Source organism: Pogona vitticeps, chromosome 1, assembly GCF_051106095.1.
Source record: "Pogona vitticeps strain Pit_001003342236 chromosome 1, PviZW2.1, whole genome shotgun sequence".
Classification (NCBI taxonomy): domain Eukaryota; kingdom Metazoa; phylum Chordata; class Lepidosauria; order Squamata; family Agamidae; genus Pogona; species Pogona vitticeps.
In genome coordinates, this window is record NC_135783.1 from 288,523,675 (window position 1) to 288,544,366 (window position 20,692).

General features: G+C 42.5%; 1 protein-coding gene across 2 annotated transcripts in view; it reads left to right on the forward strand.

Moving 5' to 3' along the window:
- The first annotated feature begins 7 nt into the window (after positions 1-7).
- Positions 8-20,692, forward strand: part of ACCS (1-aminocyclopropane-1-carboxylate synthase homolog (inactive)) — a 35,826-nt gene continuing 15,141 nt past the window's right edge. Inside the window, exons 1-10 of one of the 2 annotated variants that reach the window (XM_072985970.2) lie at positions 8-1,215; positions 4,870-5,486; positions 7,062-7,121; positions 8,650-8,720; positions 12,190-12,259; positions 14,718-14,784; positions 16,466-16,563; positions 17,600-17,677; positions 18,973-19,073; positions 19,378-19,467. In XM_072985970.2, coding sequence (XP_072842071.2) covers positions 552-1,215; positions 4,870-5,486; positions 7,062-7,121; positions 8,650-8,720; positions 12,190-12,259; positions 14,718-14,784; positions 16,466-16,563; positions 17,600-17,677; positions 18,973-19,073; positions 19,378-19,467 — 1,916 coding nt within the window. In that variant the 5' untranslated portion in view covers positions 8-551. The remainder of the gene's footprint in view (positions 1,216-4,869; positions 5,487-7,061; positions 7,122-8,649; positions 8,721-12,189; positions 12,260-14,717; positions 14,785-16,465; positions 16,564-17,599; positions 17,678-18,972; positions 19,074-19,377; positions 19,468-20,692) is intronic. The other variant, XM_072985971.2, reaches the window with a different exon arrangement.

Here is a 20,692-nt window from a genome sequence, read left to right on the forward strand (position 1 = left end):
CCGGGCTCGCGGAGCGTGATTGACACGGACCAAAAGTTATCCCGGAATAAAGGAAGCACGCATGTGCCATCACACCGGATGTGAACATATTCCCTTTGCTTCCCCCCCCTTTTCTTTCCCGACTCTACCACCTGGGGGGGCCCCTGTGTGTTTGTTTTGAAAGTAGCAACCGTGCCGAGCCGTGCCAAACCGGTCTAGTTCACCCCTGCTGCTTTTGCAGCGAGGGGAAAGAAAGAAAAAAGGGAGGGAGAAAAGGAAAAGCCTCTTTAGCTCCCTGCCCTAAGCATGGCCTCCTTGAATAAGGCATATGAGGCTTCAAGAGCAGCTCCAATAAACTGAACCGGGTCAAATCCGTTCTAGCCGTAAAAAGGGTTCCAGTCCGCGCTGCCCTGCTTGCTGCTCCCCCGCAGCCTTTTTTTCTCCCTTCCCGCCCCCCCCCCTTCGGTCTGACACGGAGATCTCTGGAGTTATTGTTATCGTCCCAGTAGTTTTGGGGTTCGGGGGGGGGAGAATTGGGCTGGAGGGGGGGACGGTTCGGGGTCCAAGCAAGCATGGATTTCCGCGGGAAGAAGTACGAGCGGGGCAGCAACTGGTCCGACCCGGAGGTGGTGGAGCTCCTGCACCTGTGGGCCGACGAGGCGGTGCAGGCGGAGCTGGAGAGCTGCCTGCGGAACCAGCACGTCTTCAACCGGATCGCCGAGGTGCTGCGGGAGAAAGGCATCCACCGCACGGGCGACCAGTGCCGAGAGAAGATCAAGAAGATGAAGCTCGAGTACCGGCGGATCAAGGACAACCACAAAGTCCCCCGCGGGGGCCGGACGTGGAAGTTTTACGAGGTGATGGATCGGGTCCTCGCCAGCCGGCCTCTCCTCGCCTACGGCGCCGGCACCAGCAGCGTCGGCGGCCTGGTGGTCCCCCAGCGAGGGCTCCCGGCCGGTCTGATGGAGGGCTTCCCTCCTCACCCCTTGGGCCCGGCGGCGGCGGCGGCTCGGGCCTTCCCCCACTCTCAGCCTGCGGAGCTGATGGAGATCAAATGCGAGGAGGTGGATTCAGAGGACCAGTACTTGACCCCTGAGCCCCCGCCTTCCCTCACTTACCCCCCGGGGGGCTCTGCTGAGGAGCACGAGGTGGAGAGGGCCTTTTTGGAGGGGTCCCCAAATGACTCTCCCGTCTCCAGGGTGGAGATCCCCGTCGAGACCAGTGTCTCGCCTTCAGGTAGGACTGCCTGGTGGTCTCCCTCCCTGAGGCAAATGCGCAGCAGAGCCTCTGCACGGCTCTTGTGTAAGACCAGGGTGAGGGCCACCTGACTTGAATTCTCTGAGAACCGGTAGGTTCTTGTCCAGGGGGAGGCAAAGGATCCTACTCACTGAGTAGTACCTTTGTTCCTCAATGCAGAGCCTTTGTGGGGCTGCTGCAGATCCCCGAAAAGAGCATCCTTCATTGGGTGATTCTGTGAACTATACTTAAAGGAAGATACTTTTCCACACTCTTTTCCTAGCTCTTGTAACTTTTGAGTTCCACTTTTTTGCAGCCTGTAATGATGGTGCCCCAAGAATGTGTTTACTTTCTCTAGTTACCATTTCCCCGAGGGCTATCCCTGTTAGTCTGTTGTGGCAAAAATGGCTGTGAGTCCTGTAGTACATTAAACACATGCATATTCAGGAGAACATGAGCTTTCCTGGACACTAACCCTCTTCATCACAAGTAAGTGCTTGCTTATGTCAACTTAGACAGCAGTAATGTAATATAGCCATATCCTGTGCATGTTTACTTTGATGTCAGTCCCATTAAGGTGATGGACTTATTCCAGGGAAGGGTAAATCATATTGCAGCCTACTTTTCTATCACATCAGAACACCATTTGTTTCCTTCATGCGACCCAGAAAGAGTTATTTTGCACATAGCATGTGTTAACAAACACTTATGTATATTTTCGTTGGGATCTGTAAATGCCTGTATAAGTTGTCATGTGTGGAGATTGTTTGTGCTGCTCTTTGGCTGTGTGCACATCCATTGGAGCCAGATTTCCACTGCATTTTCATAACATTTAGTACCGACAAGAGGTATTTTTTCTCAAATAGCCAGGTGAATATTATGCGTGGGCTATGTTTTGCTTAACTTCCTCTCTCATTTGGCAAATCTTGCATCTCTTATGCAAAGCGTGACCAAGATATGGTTTTATTTCATATGCCTAGTAAGAGCTTGGAAAACTATGGATTATAGTTTGAGAACATTTCTGTCTCTTGTTTCTTCTGTCATGAAACACAAGGGGCATACACATTGGTATTTATCTATTTAAATTATTTTTAACACACCTTTCTCCTTAAAAAGGCCCCCAAGTGGCTTGCATCATTAAATTGTGAAAAATTTTGAAAGCTAAAAACAGTAAGTATACAAATACCAAAAGGGATCAAGCAAATACTGCACTAAAAGTTGATACACAAAAGCAACACCAAAAACATGTTCAAAGCAGTAAAGCACAACTATCCAACTAAAAGGCCCACTTGGGCAGCTGGTCAATTAAGGGAAAGCTTGCCTGAAGAGAAAGGTCTTTGCCTGCTTGCGGAAGGACAGAAAAAATGTGGCCAGGCTGACCCCCTGTGAGAGGGAGTTGCAAAGTCTGGGTGTAGCAGCAGAGAAGGCCGTCTCCCATGTCCCATCAAATGTACCTGTGAAAGTGGTGGGACCAAAAGAAAGGCCTCTCCTGATAATCTTTACACCCAGGAAGTCTCATAAAGAGAGATGGGGTCCTTGAGATGGTTTGGACCCACACCACTTAGGGCTTTATATATTAGAACCAACATCTTGAATTGTGCCCAGAAATGGATCGACAATGAGTGGAGCTGCTGTAACGGGATCCCTCTGACCAGCCTCAGCTAGCTATTTGGTTGCTGCATTTTGGACCCACTGAAGTTTCTGAACACTTTCCAGACACAGCCCCATGTAGAGAGCATTACAATAATCCAGCTGGGATGTAACTAAGGAATGTGTCACCATGGCCAGGTTAGATCTCTCTAGGAATGGGTGCAGCTGGCACATTAGTTTAATTGCACAAAGACACTCCTGGCCACTCCTGAAACTTGGGCATATAGGCTCGGAGACAAATACGGGAGCACTCCCAAGCTGTGCACCTGTGTTTTTAGTGGGGAGTGCAACCCTATCCAGGATAGCCTGCAGCCCTATTCCTTGATCTGGCTTTCAGTTAACTCAAAACCTCACACAACCTCTCCCAGCAGTTTCATGTACTTATTAAATAACATGTGAGACTAAACAGAACCCTGAAGGGTCCCACAGACCCCATAGGCTTCCATCCAGGCAGTGTCCCAACCCAGACTTGCTTAGCTAAGTGACACTTTAGCTCACTCCTAACACAAAGAATGTGTGAAACTGTCAACAATATATGCTGTGGCCTGCAGCCAGTGTAATATGTAGCCCAGTTTTCCAACGTGATTCTTATGCCTGATGTAGAACAATTTCTGTGCCTTATGGCACAGTGGTTAAAATGCTGTACTGCAGCCAGAACTATGCTCACGACCCGGAGTTCAGTCCCAGGTAGCTGGCTCAAGGTTGACTCAGCCTTCTGTCCTTCCAAGGTCAGTAAAATGAGTAACCAGCTCGCTGAGGGGGAGCAATGTCTAGCTTGCATAATTAACTTGTAAACTGCCTGGAGAGTGCTTGAAGTGCTATGGGGCGGTATATAAGCAGCATGCTTTGCTTTTTGTGTATGCCAGAACAGCTGTTCATTGTTGAAAGTTGTTTGTGTGCTTTGAAAAAGAAGCAATCAGGTGGGTAAATCTAACAGTTTCCTCTCACATCCTACAACTGAGGAGAGATGGCTGAAGGATTTGAAATTGTATTTGAACCCTGACATTTGGAGTATTGAAATTAATTGGAACATTAATGCTATTTAGATTCTAAGGAGTTGACATTTTTTTGGTAGATTTAACTTAGGTGCATACGTGTGCAAAGGGAAGGAAAGCCTATGGAAAAGCCTTCGTGCCTCTCTTTTGTGAAATGGCCATGAGTTATTTGTTGGGGATACTTGAGATGTAATGTGACCTCAGGCTTTACGGATTGCAGTACCAGAACAAAATCTCTCATCTGCTGCTTCTGCCTACACATAAATAAATGAAATGTGTACTCAGACTATCATATTAATTTGCTTGACAGGTTCTAGACTTCTCAGTTTCATTGCTGAAATGGAAGGCAAGGCAGGCATAGTGCCTCCTGCCTGCTCATCCCTTCCTCCGCTGTGAAGTATACCTGGGATGCTGCCCATAAGAGCATCTGGGAAGAGGTATAATCAAAAGGACCAGGTAAAAGATGGGTTGAGACTGCCTTGCCTTCTATTTGAGAAGCAGATAAAATGTTATTTGGAGGGAACACTTTGGGGGCGTAAGCTAATAATTTCCTCTTCCTGTTGGTTCCCACGTAGTTTTACGTAAGTCATAGCAGTTCTTTAGCTTGAGCAGAGAAATCTGTGCAAATGCTGAATTTATTTTATGAAGGGCTCATTAATATTAGAATCTGGTATAGAGAGCTGGAAAGCTGCAGAGCCCCTAGCATTGAGTTCTTCTATCATCTAATGACAAACATTATGTAGATACAAAGAATTATGAAAATAAAATCTCTAAACTGTGAAAAGAGTCCACCTACATTTTTTTAACCTTGCAAGTATTCAGGAAAAATACTTTAAAGGTGTTGCTTTCTGGCAATATTATCATATTTAACCATGATAACTGAATTTTTGTCTTCCCTTTTGTTTGCTTCTATTGTTAAATTATGTAATTTTTTTGCCTTTATGCATGTTTGACCTATGCAAAGGAAGAAATGTCAGTGGATGGTTTCTTTTTATCTGTTTATTGATAGGTTTCAGTGAGCCCAACATGGCTTCCTCATCCCGGATTCAAAGTCTGGGGCCACGGCCTGGTTTTTCCACTTTGCATCGCTTGCGGAAAAAGCGAAAAGCCCAGCGTCTGAAGGACCCTCTGGATGCTGTCCTGCTAAAGACCCTGACTGCACAACGGAAGATTGAGGAGCGCTTTCTGCAAATGGAGGAACGCAGGCTCCAGCGGGACCTGGAGGTAGAGGAGCGGCGGATACAGCTGGAACAGCGACGTTTTGAACTGGAACGCGACCATGAGTTCCGCATGTTCAGTGTCTTCGCCCAGATGCTCAGCATTTTAAAACAGAGCAATAATGGGTCCTCGGAAAGTGGGCTGCCTCAGGGTGTGGAACTTAGCCAAGCATTTTCAGATGCCACAGGAACAGGAGAAGGATCGCAGCAGGAAATACAGACCTCACAGTTAGGGAGACCTGTTTTGAGCAGGAAAACCAATATATATAACTTCTGCAACCATAGCAATTTCCAAAACAGCCCATATCTTTCTGCCCGAGGCAACATTGCTACTATTTGTTGGGATGCTACAGAAGAGGGGTATAATGCCTACCATGCTGACAAGTATGATGAAGATAAAAACCCAAATGTGAGTGTCAATGTTTCTGTTCTGTTGATATTAAAACATTAATATTTCTTGCAGTTATTATTTGCACAGTGACAAGTATTCATAACATTCTCTCACAGAAGAAACTCAATTTGGCAGCTGCCTGCCTCCAGAAGTCTACATTTTAGTGTTTCGTTTAATGTTGTGCTGAAGAACAGAGGGGGAAAAAGGGTCAATGAGTTGGGCAAAATCAGTTACAAAGTTTTGGTGGGAAGCAGGATTCAAATTAAGGGTTACAAACCTGCATTCCAGGGCAATTAGCATTTGGAGAAAAGTTCCTGTAGGTGCACATGGGGGCTTTCCCCCCCTTGATGCTGATTGTGCCTGTGAAGTAGTGGTGGTGCAGATGATTTGTCCAGATGGTGTCTGAGGAGGGAACAGTAAAGCCTACCGTCCTCGTACTGTATACTGCAGTCCTGATTTAAAAAAATGGGAGCCTTCCGTGCTCCTGTTTACCAGGCATCCCTGGTTGCTAAGAGATAATTAAATTAATATCTGGTGTGACCCTAATTAGCAAGGAAAGCTGAGTTCAGCTCCTTGCCCAGCTCCTCCTCTGTTTGGACCACCTGTTATAACCCTGCTTAGGTGCTATGGCTGAAACCCTGGATAGCTCAAGGTTGCTGGGGATCCACCTCAGTTTTGTAGCCCATTTCTCTACCACACCTAGACATTGGGAAGACTTTGCATGTTTAAGACGTTCTGCAAAAGAGTGTGTATGAGCGTTCTGCTGAAAGCTGTTGTAGGGCTTCTGATCAAGGGAGCTCAGTAAGCATTCTTAGTTTAATGTCCTTAGCAGATCACTTTAGCAGATCCTTGAGTTAAACATGTGATGGATATACTGATTTCTAGGTAGGGGTAGGATTTATGTGTGCAGCCCTGCTCCCATCATCCATGTAGCTCTCCTTAGTGTCAAGTATAATGCCTAAATAGGGTGTGCTTCTTTGTCTATTTTGCCTCACTGCTCGTTGTGTCGACTCTCTGGATGGCTCCACATAACATTACTTTGAGCTCCTTGGAGAAGAGACAGTGTACAAATGCAAGAAGCAAATACTCTCAGGAAAAGCAGTGGCTCAGCTAAATCCTTACTTCCAGAGAAGACAGAAAATCGACATTGTAGGTGCTAATATGCCATTTCTTTTTACACAGTATGAAAACTTCGGCATCCATAGATCGGTATTAATGGCATGAGATATCATTAACTGGGAAACATGTATTGGGGCTATGTAAACATATGCAAATGACTGGTGAAGTCTGTTGTATAATTATGCAGAGGGTGAATCCTGCAACCCTCTGTGACGTAAGCCTCACTATAAACTGATTAAAAGCCTGTTACTTTCAGAAGTAAATGGGAGGATAAATGCCTGATGCTTAAATATTTTTCCTAAAGTCTGAATTAATTCTAGTATTTAGAACAACCCTCTGGTTTACAACAGTGAATGTTTGTATAACACCCATTTTTATGCAGTGTAATATTTGATATGCCAGGATGGGGTGAAAGTTATGGATATATATAGAGATGGATGTTTTTGTCACAAAACTTTTTTTGTCTGTTGGCAGGGTATCATTAATTTTGGCACCAGTGAAAACAAGCTCTGCTTTGATCTGTTGTCCAAGCGGGTAAGAGCATCATAACTGTACTTTATTTGTAAGCAGTGGTGGTCAGAGCTGGAAGTAGCTTCCCAGATAGACTCTGAGAGGCTTTTTAACATGCTGTTATCCTGCTTCATTCTCTGAATTTTAAGGGGTCTCCATGTAAGTTATCCTCCATCTGTAATCCTATCTTGTTTATCCTCCTTTTCTTCCTTCTTTTTCTTATGGAGAAAATCCAGTAAGGGATAAAAAGGCAAAATAGTTTCACAGTGTCTTCTGAATATTAACATAAGGAGTCCTCCATCTGAAAATGGCCTTATTATGACATTCTGTTGCATCTTGATCCTGAGAAAGGTTGACCAGTTTCTCTTCTGCTTGTGTAACCCCTATGAAATATTAGTTCAGCCGAAAGGGGTGAGACTAAGAAAGAGAAAAGCTGTGCGTTTGGAGAAATTTCAATCAGAAAGAGCAGGAGAGCTGAAGGGGCCGGAACTGCTGTTGTCACAGACTGCTAAGGCCCTTGCCAACTTGGTCTAGATATAATTATGGATACCCAACTCAGTTGAGGAAGTATATAAGAAGGGACTCATTTTTGTAAAATTGTGTTTGCAAGGTTCATCAGTAGATACTTAAGTAAACAAATAACCCATAGAACTTAAAAATGTTACACATGGATATCTTACAGTATGAACACAGCAGTGCCCTTTAAAGAAGGGCAGTGATCTCCAAATAAACATCTTCCACCTGCTCTGGTAATCTTAGAGTTCATGAAAGCAGCTCTCCATCTTTAGCTTTCCAGATATTTTGGACTTGATCTCCCAGAAGTTTCAGTCAACTTGGTTAGTGAGTAGGGATTCTGGGAAATGAAGTCTGAAATATCAGGCTTGCCTGCTTGCGGAAGGACAAAAAAGATGGGCCCAGGCTGGCCTCCTCTGGGAGGGAGTTGCAAAGTCTGGGAGCAGCAACAGAGAAGGCCCTGTCCTGTGTTCCCATCAGATGTATCTGAGAAGGTAGTGAGACTGAGAGAAAGTCTCTCTTGATGATCTTAATAGTCAAACCAGCTCATAGTGGGTAGGGATTCTGGGAAATGAAGTCTGAAATATCAGGAGGGCCAAAATTTGAGAGATACCATAGCAGAATTATAAAAGTAATCTAGTCCAGCCTCCTTAAGCATAACACCTAATACTAACCTAGCATTGCTTACTCTAAATCATGGAAAAGTGAAAGTGTGTTAATTAGTGTGGTACTTTCTCTTTTAACTTTGGATTTCCACCTCTGGATGCTTCTATACAGGGATCTCCTTTCAGTGGCTATCCCAGAAAAATCCCAGAAAAAGTTCAGTGAAGTTAAACAGGAAGGACTAGCTTTGATGATGGAGGAAGATTTATAGGTGGTTGATTGTGGCAATGCTTAAAAAGAATGACCTTCAACTGCAGTAAAGAAATTTAGTACTGTACTGTAGAAGCTTTAGGTTCTTCTGGCTCACAGTAATTTTTCCAACCCATTTGTGATGTCTTGCTCAACCATTATGCCCTTTTTTCCTCATTGCTGAAAGCTGACACAAAGCGACATGAATGTTCTGGAACCTCCACTACTGCAGTATCCAGACTGGAAGGGTCATATGTTGTAAGTGCTCTTTCTCTTTGATATTTGGGAGTATGTTCATCCCCTTTCCTCCATCTATGAAAAAAATATGGCAAATTATTAGTATGATCATTATTGTTATCATTATTTCCTAAGTTACCTAGATCAGTGGTTCTTAACCTTTGTTACTCAGATGCTTTTGAACTGCAACTCCCAGATACCCCAGCCAGCACAGCTGATGGTGAAGGCTTCTGGGAGTTGCAGTCCAAAACTCCTGAGTAACCCAAGGTTAAGAACCAGTGACCTAGATGCTATATAAAAAATTGACAGTTGTCTATCAAGGTTGATGGAAGTTTTAGGAATTGTGAACATGCCTCTGTATGATATGTATTTATGAAAAATTTGGAAAGAAAAAGCAGGTGGATCATAGGTGGTGGATGGATGGGTACTCAAATGACAGCTAAATAACACTTAAGAAAGCAATCAGTTGTTAACCATGTGATATGAAGTGTCTGAAGAGGTTTGTTTCATCAATATAGTTTTTCAGCATCAGAGTCATGGTATGTTCCTTCTTTGAACACTGGGAAATGTTGCTTGGTTATTTTGTTTGTTCATTCATTCTTTTTTCTTCTTTTTCTTCCCCCCCCCCCTTTCTTTCCTGGAAATACAACTCCTAGAATATAGCAGATAGCATGGCCCATGGAATTCAGGAAGTTGTAAAAAAAAGTAACTTTTCCTGTCTCTGATCTTTAAGTACCTAAAATGGAACATCTAGCAAAGAGGGAAGTAGCGGTAGGCTTAGGAGACCTCCAGAATTTGCAGAAGTACAGGAAAAAAATTGGGAGTGAAATTATGGAATGAATGGGCCGTGGCTGGCTGACTGAAACTCTGAAAGAGAGAATCTTACACCACAACATTTTGTTGCAGCTCCAGATGGTTTATTCTAATTGCTTGTCCTTTTGAAATATTATCTTTAATTATTATGTGATGGCCTGCTGCTTTTACAGTGTTTTTGTTTGATTAGAAAGCACTGAAACATTAATCAGGTCTGTCAACATTCTCTTTGTTTATATTGGTTAGTGGCAATTTTCTAACGTACCTTCTACAGAATATACATGGATTGAGACTTACGGCTTCCATCAGTAGGCTCCTCACTGCTTTCCCTCATTCTCAAAAATATTCAGATTATTTATCAGGGTTGGTGATTCTAGTGGGGTTAAGTGCCATGTTGTATATTTGCCAGCAGCCAGGGAGCCAGTTTTCAGGCAGGGGGGGCTAAAGGGGATAACAACAGCAACAATAATTGTGTGCCATCAATTCTGACTTATGGTTATACTTTTCAGGGTGTTCTAGCTAGAGAGTACAGTCGTGCCCCGCTGGATGATTACCCCGTATAACAACGAATCCGCTTAACATTGAAGTTTTTGCGATCGGTTTTGCAATCGCAAAACCTTTCATTTCATGATGATCAGTTCCCTGCTTCGCGAACCGATTTTCGCTTAAGGACGGTGGATTATCCAGTTTTCAGTGCATTCCTATGGGAAATGGTGTTTCGCTTAGCGATGTTTTCCCATAGCGATGTTTTTTGGGAACCAATTAACATCGTTAAGCGAGGCACCACTGTAGTTAACATCATTAAAATACAATATTTAAAGTTAAGAAGAGGGAGTATAAAGAGGCATCTTACATAATTAAAAGGCAATATTAAAGCTAGGAACAATACGTATACAAATATTAAAAAGAGAAAAAAAAGTCACTCTGAGAAATGGAAAAGACAATAACAGTCCTTCTAACAATCACACACAGGTAGCTAGTTACTGAGGGAAGGCTTGGCTGAAGAGAAAGGTCTTTGCCTGCTTGCAGAAGGACAGAAAAGATGGGACCAGGCTGGCCTCCTCTGGGAGGGAGTTGCAAAGTCTGGGAGCAGCAACAGTGAAGGCCCTCTCCTGTGTTCCCATCAGACGTACCCTGTGAAGCTAGTGAGACTGAGAGAAAGCCTCTCTTGATGATCTTAATAGTCAAACCAGCTCATAATGGGAGATACAGTGGTTCCTCGCTTAACAACGGTAATTCGTTCCAGAGAAATCGCTGTAGAGCGAAAACGTCATAAAGCGAAATAAAAAAGCCCATTGAAATGCATTGAAAACCCCTCAATGCATTCCAATGGGCTGAAAACTCACTGTCCAGCAAAGATCCTCCATAGGGGCGGCCATTTTCCCTGCCTGTAAAGCGAGGAATCCATCCAAAAACAGCGGGGAGCCATTTTAAGCAGTTGGCGGCCATTTTGAAACCCGACGATCAACTGTTTTTGATCGTCGTAAAGTGAAAATCGGTTCCCAAAGCAGGGAACCGATCATCGTTAAACGAAAAAACAAACAAACCCATTTAAAACAACCGATTGCAAAAACCTAATCGTCAAGTGATTTTGTCGTAGAGCGGGGCAATCGTTAAGCGAGGCACCACTGTACAGTCTTTAAGATAGCTTGGACCCAAGCCATTTAGGGCTTTATAGGTTAAAATCAACACTTTAATTTGTGGCTGAAAGCTGATTGGCAGCCAGTGGAGCTGCTGTAATGGGGGTTATGTGACCCTATAACCAGCTTCAGTCAACAATCTGGCTGCTGCATTTTGGACCCGGTGAGGTTTCCTGACACTTTCCATTGGCAGCCCCACATAGAGTGGCAATCCAGCCAAAAAGTAACTAGGATGTGTATGACAGTGGCTATAGCAGATCTGAAAGATGGATGTAGCTGGTGCATTAATTTTAATTGTGTAACGGCACTCCTGGCCACTGCTGAGACGTGGGCAACCAGTCTCAGGGATGAATCCAAGAGCACTCCCAAGCTGCACACTTGTTTTTAAAGTGAGAGTGGAATCCCATGCAGCATGGGCTACATCCCTTTACCTTGATCTGCGTTTCAATTGACCAGAAGCACCTCTGTCTTATCTGGATTAAGTTCCAGTTTATTTGCCCTCGTCCAGTTCATTACTGACACCATACACTGATTTTTTGTTGTTTAGTTGTTAAGTTGTATGCGACTCTTCGTGACCCCATGGACCAGAGCACGCCAGGCCCTCCTATCTTCCACTGCCTCCCGGAGTTGGGTGAAATTCATGTTGGTAGCTTTGATGGCACTGTCCAACCATCTCATCCTCTGTCGTCCCCTTCTCCTCTTCCCTCCACACTTTCCCAACATCAGGGTCTTTTCTAGGGAGTCTTCTTTTCTCATGAGATGGCCAAAGTATTGGAGCCTCAGCTTCAGGATCTGTCCTTCCAGTGAGCACTTGGGCTTGATTTCCTTTAGAATTGATAGGTTTGTTCTCCTTGCAGTCCAGGGGACTCTCAAGACACTGATTTAGAGCTATAGAAATCTGGCAAACAGCTTAGTGGTTGTCTGCCTTGAAGAATTGATGCTGTTCATTACAAAGTTCTTTTTTGAAAAACATTCTTGCACTGGATAGTCATGTCTTGGAAAAATTAATCCCATGGTTGCTTTTGTGTCTCCTTCAGCTTGCGAGAGGAAGTGGCTCGATTTCTGACCTATTACTGCAAGGCACCTGCACGTCTCAAAGCAGAAAATGTAGGTCAATATATTTCCTGGGCTGTTTCCCCCCACTAATAAATGTGTTGGTGTCTCCTGTCAAACAGCTCTGTCTAGAGGTGGTTACTCAACATACAAAGCATTAGAAACCGTATTGTAGTCACTGTATCGAAAAATGATAGAAACTACTGGAAGTTGCAGTGCTAAAATGTATATGCAGACCTATCTGCCTATGCTTATTCCTGCTATGGCTGCTTGTACACTGGCACCATGAGAAAAGCAGGTTGCAACCAAACAATATGGACTGATGAGATGATGAGTACATTGACCCAATTATATTGTATTAAACTTGGAATGGGTTTTCTGTGTTACAGGTTCTTCATATGTGATGTTTTATGGATTGCTTTTTTGATTATTTGTTTAATTGCTTTACCATTAATGTTATTCTTTTTCACTCTGGCCCAGCTGTGTAGACTAGCTCTCAGAAGTTATTAGCCTGCCCCCACCTCAAAAGTTCCAGCCTTCTGGAATCTGACACAAAGGGAACAAAACTTGCTTCTCTGTTTGGTGCACAACATAATGAAGAAGTAACTATAATAATAATAATAATAATAATAATAATAATAATAATAATAATAATAATAATAATAATTTATTGTCATTGTAAGTATATACACATACAATGAAATTCACAGACACCCAGAGACCAGACACATGCACACACATAAAATTCCCAAACACTCCCCACCCACTAAAAATCCCCCACTAAAAATACAAACATCTACACCGCAGGCCAAGTAACACAGTCCAACTAATTATTCACTACTGGTGGTCTTTAAGCTCATTATTAATTGCAGTTATAGCTCTGGGATAAAAACTATTGAGAAAACGTGTGGTCCGAGTCTTAATTGTTCTATATCTTCTGCCAGATGGTAACAGTTCAAAAAAGTTATAAGCAGGATGGGAAGAGTCTCTCAGGATGCTATGTGATTTCCTTAGACAGCGGGATGTGAAGATGTCATCCAGGGTTGGTAGCTGGAGCCCGATGATATTCTGGGCAATTTTAATGGTTCTCTGTAGAGCTTTTTTGTCCGCTGCAGAGCTACTCCCAAACCATGCCAGAATGCCATAGGTTAGGACACTCTCAATGGTGCTACGATAGTATGACAGAAGTAAATGCTGAGATAAATTTAACTTGCCGAGCATTCTCAGGAAATACAGCCTCTTCTGTGCCTTCTTCATTAGCATGTTGGCATTTATAGTCCATGAGAGGTCCTCTGAGATGTAAGTACCCAGAAATTTAAAACTACCAACTCTCTCCACTTCCTCACCGTTTATGTACAGTGGTAAATGTACATTTCTCTTCCTCCTAAAATCAATTATGAGTTCTTTAGTTTTTTAATAGTACTCCTAATTCCTGTTTGGGCCCAGAGGAGGGACAGTGTACTTCCTTCTTCCACCTACCTGCCAGATCCCCTGTTTGGATTCTATGCATTGAGTTGTTTGCATTTTCTGATTTCTTGTTTTTACAAGGCTAGGTTTCAACACAGGCTTTTCTAAGACACTTGACACAGTCCTATACATATTTGCTCAAGTAATCTGCATGGAGTTCAGTGGGACTTGTTGCCAGATAACTGTATAGATTTGCAGCCTTGGTATTTCTCCTGAGAAATGCTTTCAGAACAGGCCTAATAGCTGGTTGAAATCCTGCTGCATAGCTGTGCCTGCATAACTTAAGGAGTTATGTATATACTCCATTGTGAAATTTACACTGAAGCAGAAGTCTTATTCTAGAAACAATTCTGCAAAAACAATTGCATGGTCAGTTGCACAGCCAGTGCATGGTTAGTTGTGCGGTCAGCTAGTTGTGCAAACTCTCTGTGAATGTCCGCAGGCATACCTTTATGCTACATCCAATTCAGTGAGATTATAGCTAACATTTCCTGGACTTTACAGGATCATTTGATTATGTTTCCCAATTATTAAAAAATAAATGCTGGTAATATCTACTGACTCGTCATGTCAGCTTAACTTCTTTCCAGAAATGGGAATAGATACTTTTGTGGCTATGTTGGCTGACGTATTCTGGAAATTGTAACTTCTCCCCTCTGTCCTTCCTAGTTCTTGCAGACTGAGCTGTTTTGTAATCCTGATCTCTACAGCTTCTGCTATCATTTTCAAGTGCAGGTCTCACTTGCAAAGGCTGTTTTTGTGGAAGAGAGCACTTTCCATTCACAAGCAGTTCTGTGGTTTTGTTTATGCAGTTGAGAGGGATGGACAAAATATTCATGCTGCTGGAAATCATTCATTCATTCATTCATTCATTCATTCATTCATTCATTCATTCATTCATTCAGCTTTTCCAGCATCCATCTAGATTCAAACAAATCTAGTCTGGGTGGCTTGCAGTCCAAGCAGTATAAAACAAAAATTAAAACAGACATATAATATAATGTGTATTCCTCATGAATCGTTGTAACCTCTGTCTCTTCTTCAGGTGATTGTGCAAAATGGCTGCGGCTCTCTCTTCTCTGCTTTAGCTACAGTCCTTTGTGATCCAGGAGGTAAGTGAGTTTGTGAAGAGCCTTTGACATACATCCGTAGCATACATAGATACTGTAAATACAGTGGTGCCTCAACGTATGAACCTACGAACATTTCAACTTACGAACAGCTCCGGTCACAAAATTTTGCTTCACATGCGACCAGAGCTTTGACTTACGAACAGGAAAAAAATGCAGAGAAAGCGGGAAATTTGAACTTTATCACCCCTTTAGGAATCAGAGAATCACAGAGCCACAGTTCTCTGACATTTAAGCGATCCCTAACCAGTGAGATTGTTGAAGGAAATAACAAACAGTCTAACTAACACGGAGCACTGGATTCCTGTTCCAGCAAGTTAAAAAAAAAATTGAACACTTCCTCATTCAGTTAAGTTTACTAGGGTAAAAAGCAGGTGTCTTAGACAAAATGTAGGTAACAGTGGCTGAAATCTAGCAGCATAGATTGTGTCATGTAAGGCTGGATGGTGGCAGCAATGTTTGGTAATTAAAGACACCTCCTGTCCTGCAGCCCCCAGTAGCTTCTCCAGAATGAAAGGGATGTCAAGGGAGCCGGAGGACCTTTGGGGAGAGAGAGAGAATGGGAAATTTCTAATTTCTGAAAAACCACCATCACTGATGACACTATCAGCCTTATAAGTTACACTGATGGATTTTAGCTATTGTGAGTAATAGAAAGCCTTGGCTTGCAGCAGTGATTCCCTGTTCTCTAAGAAAAAAAAGGAAGATTCTGGAAGGTCTTAGGAAGGCCACACAAATGGCTTTGGGGATGCATGTGGTTTATGGGCACACTTTGCACATCTCTCCTTTTGGCTTCTTCAATATAATGGCCAAAATCCTGTTGCTTAGTATAGTAAATTACATTGATTCGAATGGGTGTACTCTAACAGTGACTTACTTTAGCATAGTAAGTTGTGGTTAGAGTAGATCCATTTGAATCAATGGAAGTTTGGCTCACTTAATCCTCATTTAATCAGTGGTCTACTGTACTTCAGTTCAATATGCTAAGCAACAGGATTTTGACCAATGAGACATCTCATTAAGAATTTTAAAGCCCTGCAAGATTCATGGTCTCCTGCTGAAAGCAATGCAATGGGCTTCTCCCCCCCCCCACACAACACCCTTTCAGAGTCTTCTGCAATTTTCACAGAAGATCTCTACTATTATCTCCATTAGAGAAGGAAATCACAAACACATACTACAAGCTCGGAAGGACTGATTGGTTGTTAAGAAAAACACAAACAACCCATCCAGTGATTCAATGCTTAAATAAAGCATTAATCATAATAGTTTTGTACAATTTACACAGTTTTATAAATTACACATTTATGTGAAAAACTGGGCAGTTTTGTGCAAAATTGGCACTTCTTAAACAAAACATCATTCTCACCAATGCCAGAACTTTGTTGAGAACTTGAGGAAAACCTTCAGTGTCTTCACCACTAGAGAGGAGAATGTTATGGTTCAATCCCTCCAAGGTTGAGCTCAGTAAAGATTTACAGTCCCTACTGTCCTGCTCTCAACCCAATGGGGTTGAAGAAGTAGAAGTTTAGACTTTGGAGTAAAAATTCTGGTATTTTTATACCTATAGAAAGGCAATTTGAAATAGATCAGTTCTTCACGAATGAACATCAGGAAGATAGCTTGCAATAGTGGCTAATTGGGCTTGTTCTTCTGTTTTCAGAAGCCTTCCTCATTCCCTCACCTTTCTATGGGGGCATTACTCAAAGTGTCTTTCTCTATGGGAACGTCAAACTAGTCTATGCCCATTTAGACAGTAAGGTAAGGAAAAGAAAGGATGAGTGCCGGCTTGGATAGCCTTGTGGTATACTCTGGTTGAAGAGATGTTTGCAAATCCTCTAATATGATAATTGACATGGATAGTAATTTCTAAACCGTAGGTTGGGATTCTGTGAAGGGGAATCATATGAATGGGTTACCAAACTGGATAGCAATGAATGTGAGAAGTGGTTTTGCACATAAGATATGTTTGTAAGGTAAGATCCTTGAGAGAAATCGTGTTTGATAAAAAGCATTACAAATATTTCCATAGATATTATTTGAATTTAAAATAAATCTTAAGTAAGCTGAGGTTTAAATAATGCAGGCAAAATAAGTTTATATATACCAAACAGATATATCAACTTTATAACCTCAATAAACATCACTTGCATACACTTTTGCCGGTTTTTGACCTGGTTAGGGCTATAAAAAGGAATCTTAATTAGTGGCATTCTTGTTATATTACTGCCTGACCCTTAGCAAATTAGTGTGAGAGGGTTGGTTGTGTATGTTTTGCTAACTGTATGTCTGTACAAGGATTTATAGCTGAGATATTATACCACTGAAGAAAACTCTTTAATTGAAATATCTTGGATGAGTTTTATGTGTGACTATTTGTTTCTATCTTTAAATGGATATTAAATGATGTAAAAGTGTATTTAAGAGTTTATAATGTGGGTATATATGTTTTGAATATTTCAGTCTGAAGTAATTTGGGCTATAGATAAATGATGCCTTTGTTGTACAAGGATTAGCTTTCTGGCATCCTCTGTGTAGACCCATCACATGCCCAGGAATAGCCAGGTCTCATTGAAAGGGGGTTTCTAGGCTCTGGAAAGAGCTGCTGTATTCATGGTATCACCTACAAATACTATAGTAATGATCCTTGGTCCTGTAATGTGCATTGCAAAGGAGTGGAGTTGTGGTGGGCTTCTTGTAGTGTTCAGCAGCAGCAGCTGCTGCTGCTCTTGTTTTGTTTGAAAAGACTGCAATTGGGAAAGAAACCCATTCATGCTATTGTCTGGTGATGTTTCAGGTCACTGGCACATGTACCCGTCCATTCCAGCTCACTGTAGACAAGCTGAAGAAGGCCTTGCAAGATGCACAATCAGAGGTGAGCAGGGGGAACTTCCAGTTGTTGGCACTGCTGACATGGGACGGAATGAGGGTCCATATTGGAGGGATATTGCTTGGGGTAATGTGAAAGCTTGAAATACAATTTTGAACTACTGTATTTCACAGATTGAAGATGGACTGGTTGCCTCAACATGAAAGGTTTTTTAAATCCAATATGAAAAGGGCCTCATATGTAAAGACTTGCTCTGGTTGTATGGCTTTAGAGCGCTCAGACAACTTAACTCTGACAGGGACTGCATTTGCAGAAGAATGAAGACCAAAGGACCCCCCCCAATAGCTTAACCCAAATTAATCAAGATACGGCATAACATTTTAAGACCTCCTGCTTAAACAGATTGTCACATTCACACCAAAACTAGAAATATTTTTTTCATTTTTCATTTCAACTGAAATTTTTATTTATTTATTTATTTATTTATTTATTTATTTATTTATTTATTTATTTATTTATTTATTTATTCCATTTATATCCCGCCTATCTGGTCAATTACGATTTAATTACGAAATTTAATTTTTCCTTCTTGAGTCTTTTTCAGTTTTTCGAAAAGTTACTTTTGTTGATGCTGCTGCTCAAAAATAACAGTGAGTTCTTATATAAGAGTGAGAGCAGAAGGACTGGAAAGATTCAGCAACAGGAACATCAGAGCAAATGAGAGCCAGTGATCTGACCTTAGAACACCTTGTTTACCATTCCTCTCAAAGGTGTGCCTTGTCTTAATGCAAGCATGATCAATCTCACACACCCATTCTTGGACTGTGGAGGGCTGCACCACTCCCATAAGGAGCAATGTCTCTTAGCCATTTCCAAGAATAACCTCACAAAATTTTAACTCTATATAAAGGGGAACGGCCTGAGTTTCAGGGAGTAGTGGTAATGGATGTGTAAAGCCAGCCTAAAAGTTTTCAGTCACCTGATACTGCCCACAACTTTATGAATGGTTCTAAGGAATCAGTTTCTGCATTTCTGTTCCTTCTGATCTCACAATTTACAATGATCTTCCTTCTCAACCCCATGTGTAACCTGTCTGTTACAAGATGGTACTGCATGTGTTTGATAATGCGGGCTGTAGTCAGTAAAAGCTTACGTTATCATAAATGATAACATAAGGTGCCACCGGACTCTGTGTTGTTTCTGACACTAAAGACTGCTATTGCTACAAACCAAACTTCCCAACACAGCCAGGTTTCTAAGCAGGAAGTATATGAAATAAGAAGCCTTGTGCTTTTGCTTCCATTTGCGTTTTTAAGGATTTTGATGTTTTTGTCTTACAGGGTATCAGAGTAAAGGGTTTAATTCTTCTGAATCCTCAAAATCCTTTAGGGGATATCTATTCTCTCTCAGAATTACATGATTACTTGGAATTTGCAAAAAGGTATGATAACATTATACATTTTAAAAAGATGGTACTTGGAGTCTATTGATTCAGTAATCCAAACATTTTAGGCCACCAGATTAACTCGGAATGTTTTTGATTATACTGTATAAGAAAAGATGTTCGTGGAGGTTTTCTGTAATTCTAGCGAAGAGGGAGTGGCTGTAGCTTACAATATTTTAGTTACACTTTTGTTGTTATAATGTCTGGTGGCAATTCATTACTGTTTCCTTTTTTTCCCTTCTGTTTTCTGATTGGGAAGCAAACTCCTTACTCCTTCTGTTTTTATTTTCCATTGTTCTAGGCATGAGTTACATGTGATTGTGGATGAGATTTACATGCTTTCAGTTTTTGACAATTCTGCCACATTCCACAGTGTGCTGGAAATGGACAGGTAAGGCCAGTTTTAGTGCTTCAGGCATCTGGTGATAAGAGGAGCCTGTACTAAGGAAGTTATGTGAAAAGAGAAGCAGTGATATTTAAACATTAGAGGTGTGCTTTTTGGACTGCGGCTCCCAAAATTCCCGAGGCAGCTGTGGACTCTGTGGAGTTCTTGGACCACAAATTTGCACATCTTTTGTAAATGCTTCAGTGGCAAAGGTTTCTTTTGAAGATGGAGCAGATCCTAGCAGGTCAGAGGTTGGGAGAGTTCATTGGAAATAATGTGATATGTTCCCCCATGTGAGAGAGAAAAAAATACTTTCTGGGCTTCTGCAGAAAATATGTCCTTGCTTTCTCTACCAGAAATGAATAATCTACATTCTTCATCGTGGTCTTCTGTGAATGCACACAAAGGGTTAATACCAGCGCCAGCGTTGGGCCTCTCGGAACATTTTCTAGCTGCAAGAGAAAAGTAACAATGTTTAGGACTACCCCTACTGCGCACGCCCAGCCTAACCGTCCCTCAGTTCCATTTTTCCGCCTAGCGGTTTGGAGCCTCTCGTCTTAGCTGCGTTATTGCGATCTATTTGATTCTTTGGTTTTGACCTAAGCTTCGCTCACGGACTACCCTAGCGCTTTTTCCTTTCAACTTGACGACTCGGTGTATTTTTTGGCTTTACTCGGACTGATTTCGGACTGCTCTGCCTTATCCCTTGGACTTGTCGTTTCGGTTTGCTTACCGCCCTATGTCCCCTTCCGGGCCATTCAGCAGGTGTGTGGTGTGCGACCGCAAAATTCCCCACCAGGACGGCCACGATACTTGCCTGTATTGCTTGGGGGAATCGCACAATCCCAAAACTTGCCCACACTGCAAAGCCTTCACTAAAGCCGCTCTTAAGGCTCGCCAGCAGCGCCTTAAACTTCATCTGTGGGAGTCAACGTTGTCTTCCACGGCGCCCTCGGAGGGGGAAATGGCTTCCACTTCTCGAGCAGCTCCTGTTCAGTCGGTCGTCTCTAAAGTTTCCAAAATGTCGAAGAAATCCGTGTCGTCGAAATCGGCCGTTCCTGCTTCGAACCCCGAGCCTCCAGCTCCGAAAACTAAGCCGTCGAAGTCATCCAAAGCGAAGGCGGCCGCCCAGCTTAAAATGACATCCATTCGACTTTCTCCGAGCTCGGGTTCCATTCCATCTCCGATTCTCGAGGAGTTGTCGAGACGCTTCGAGGCCTCGTCCGAGGCA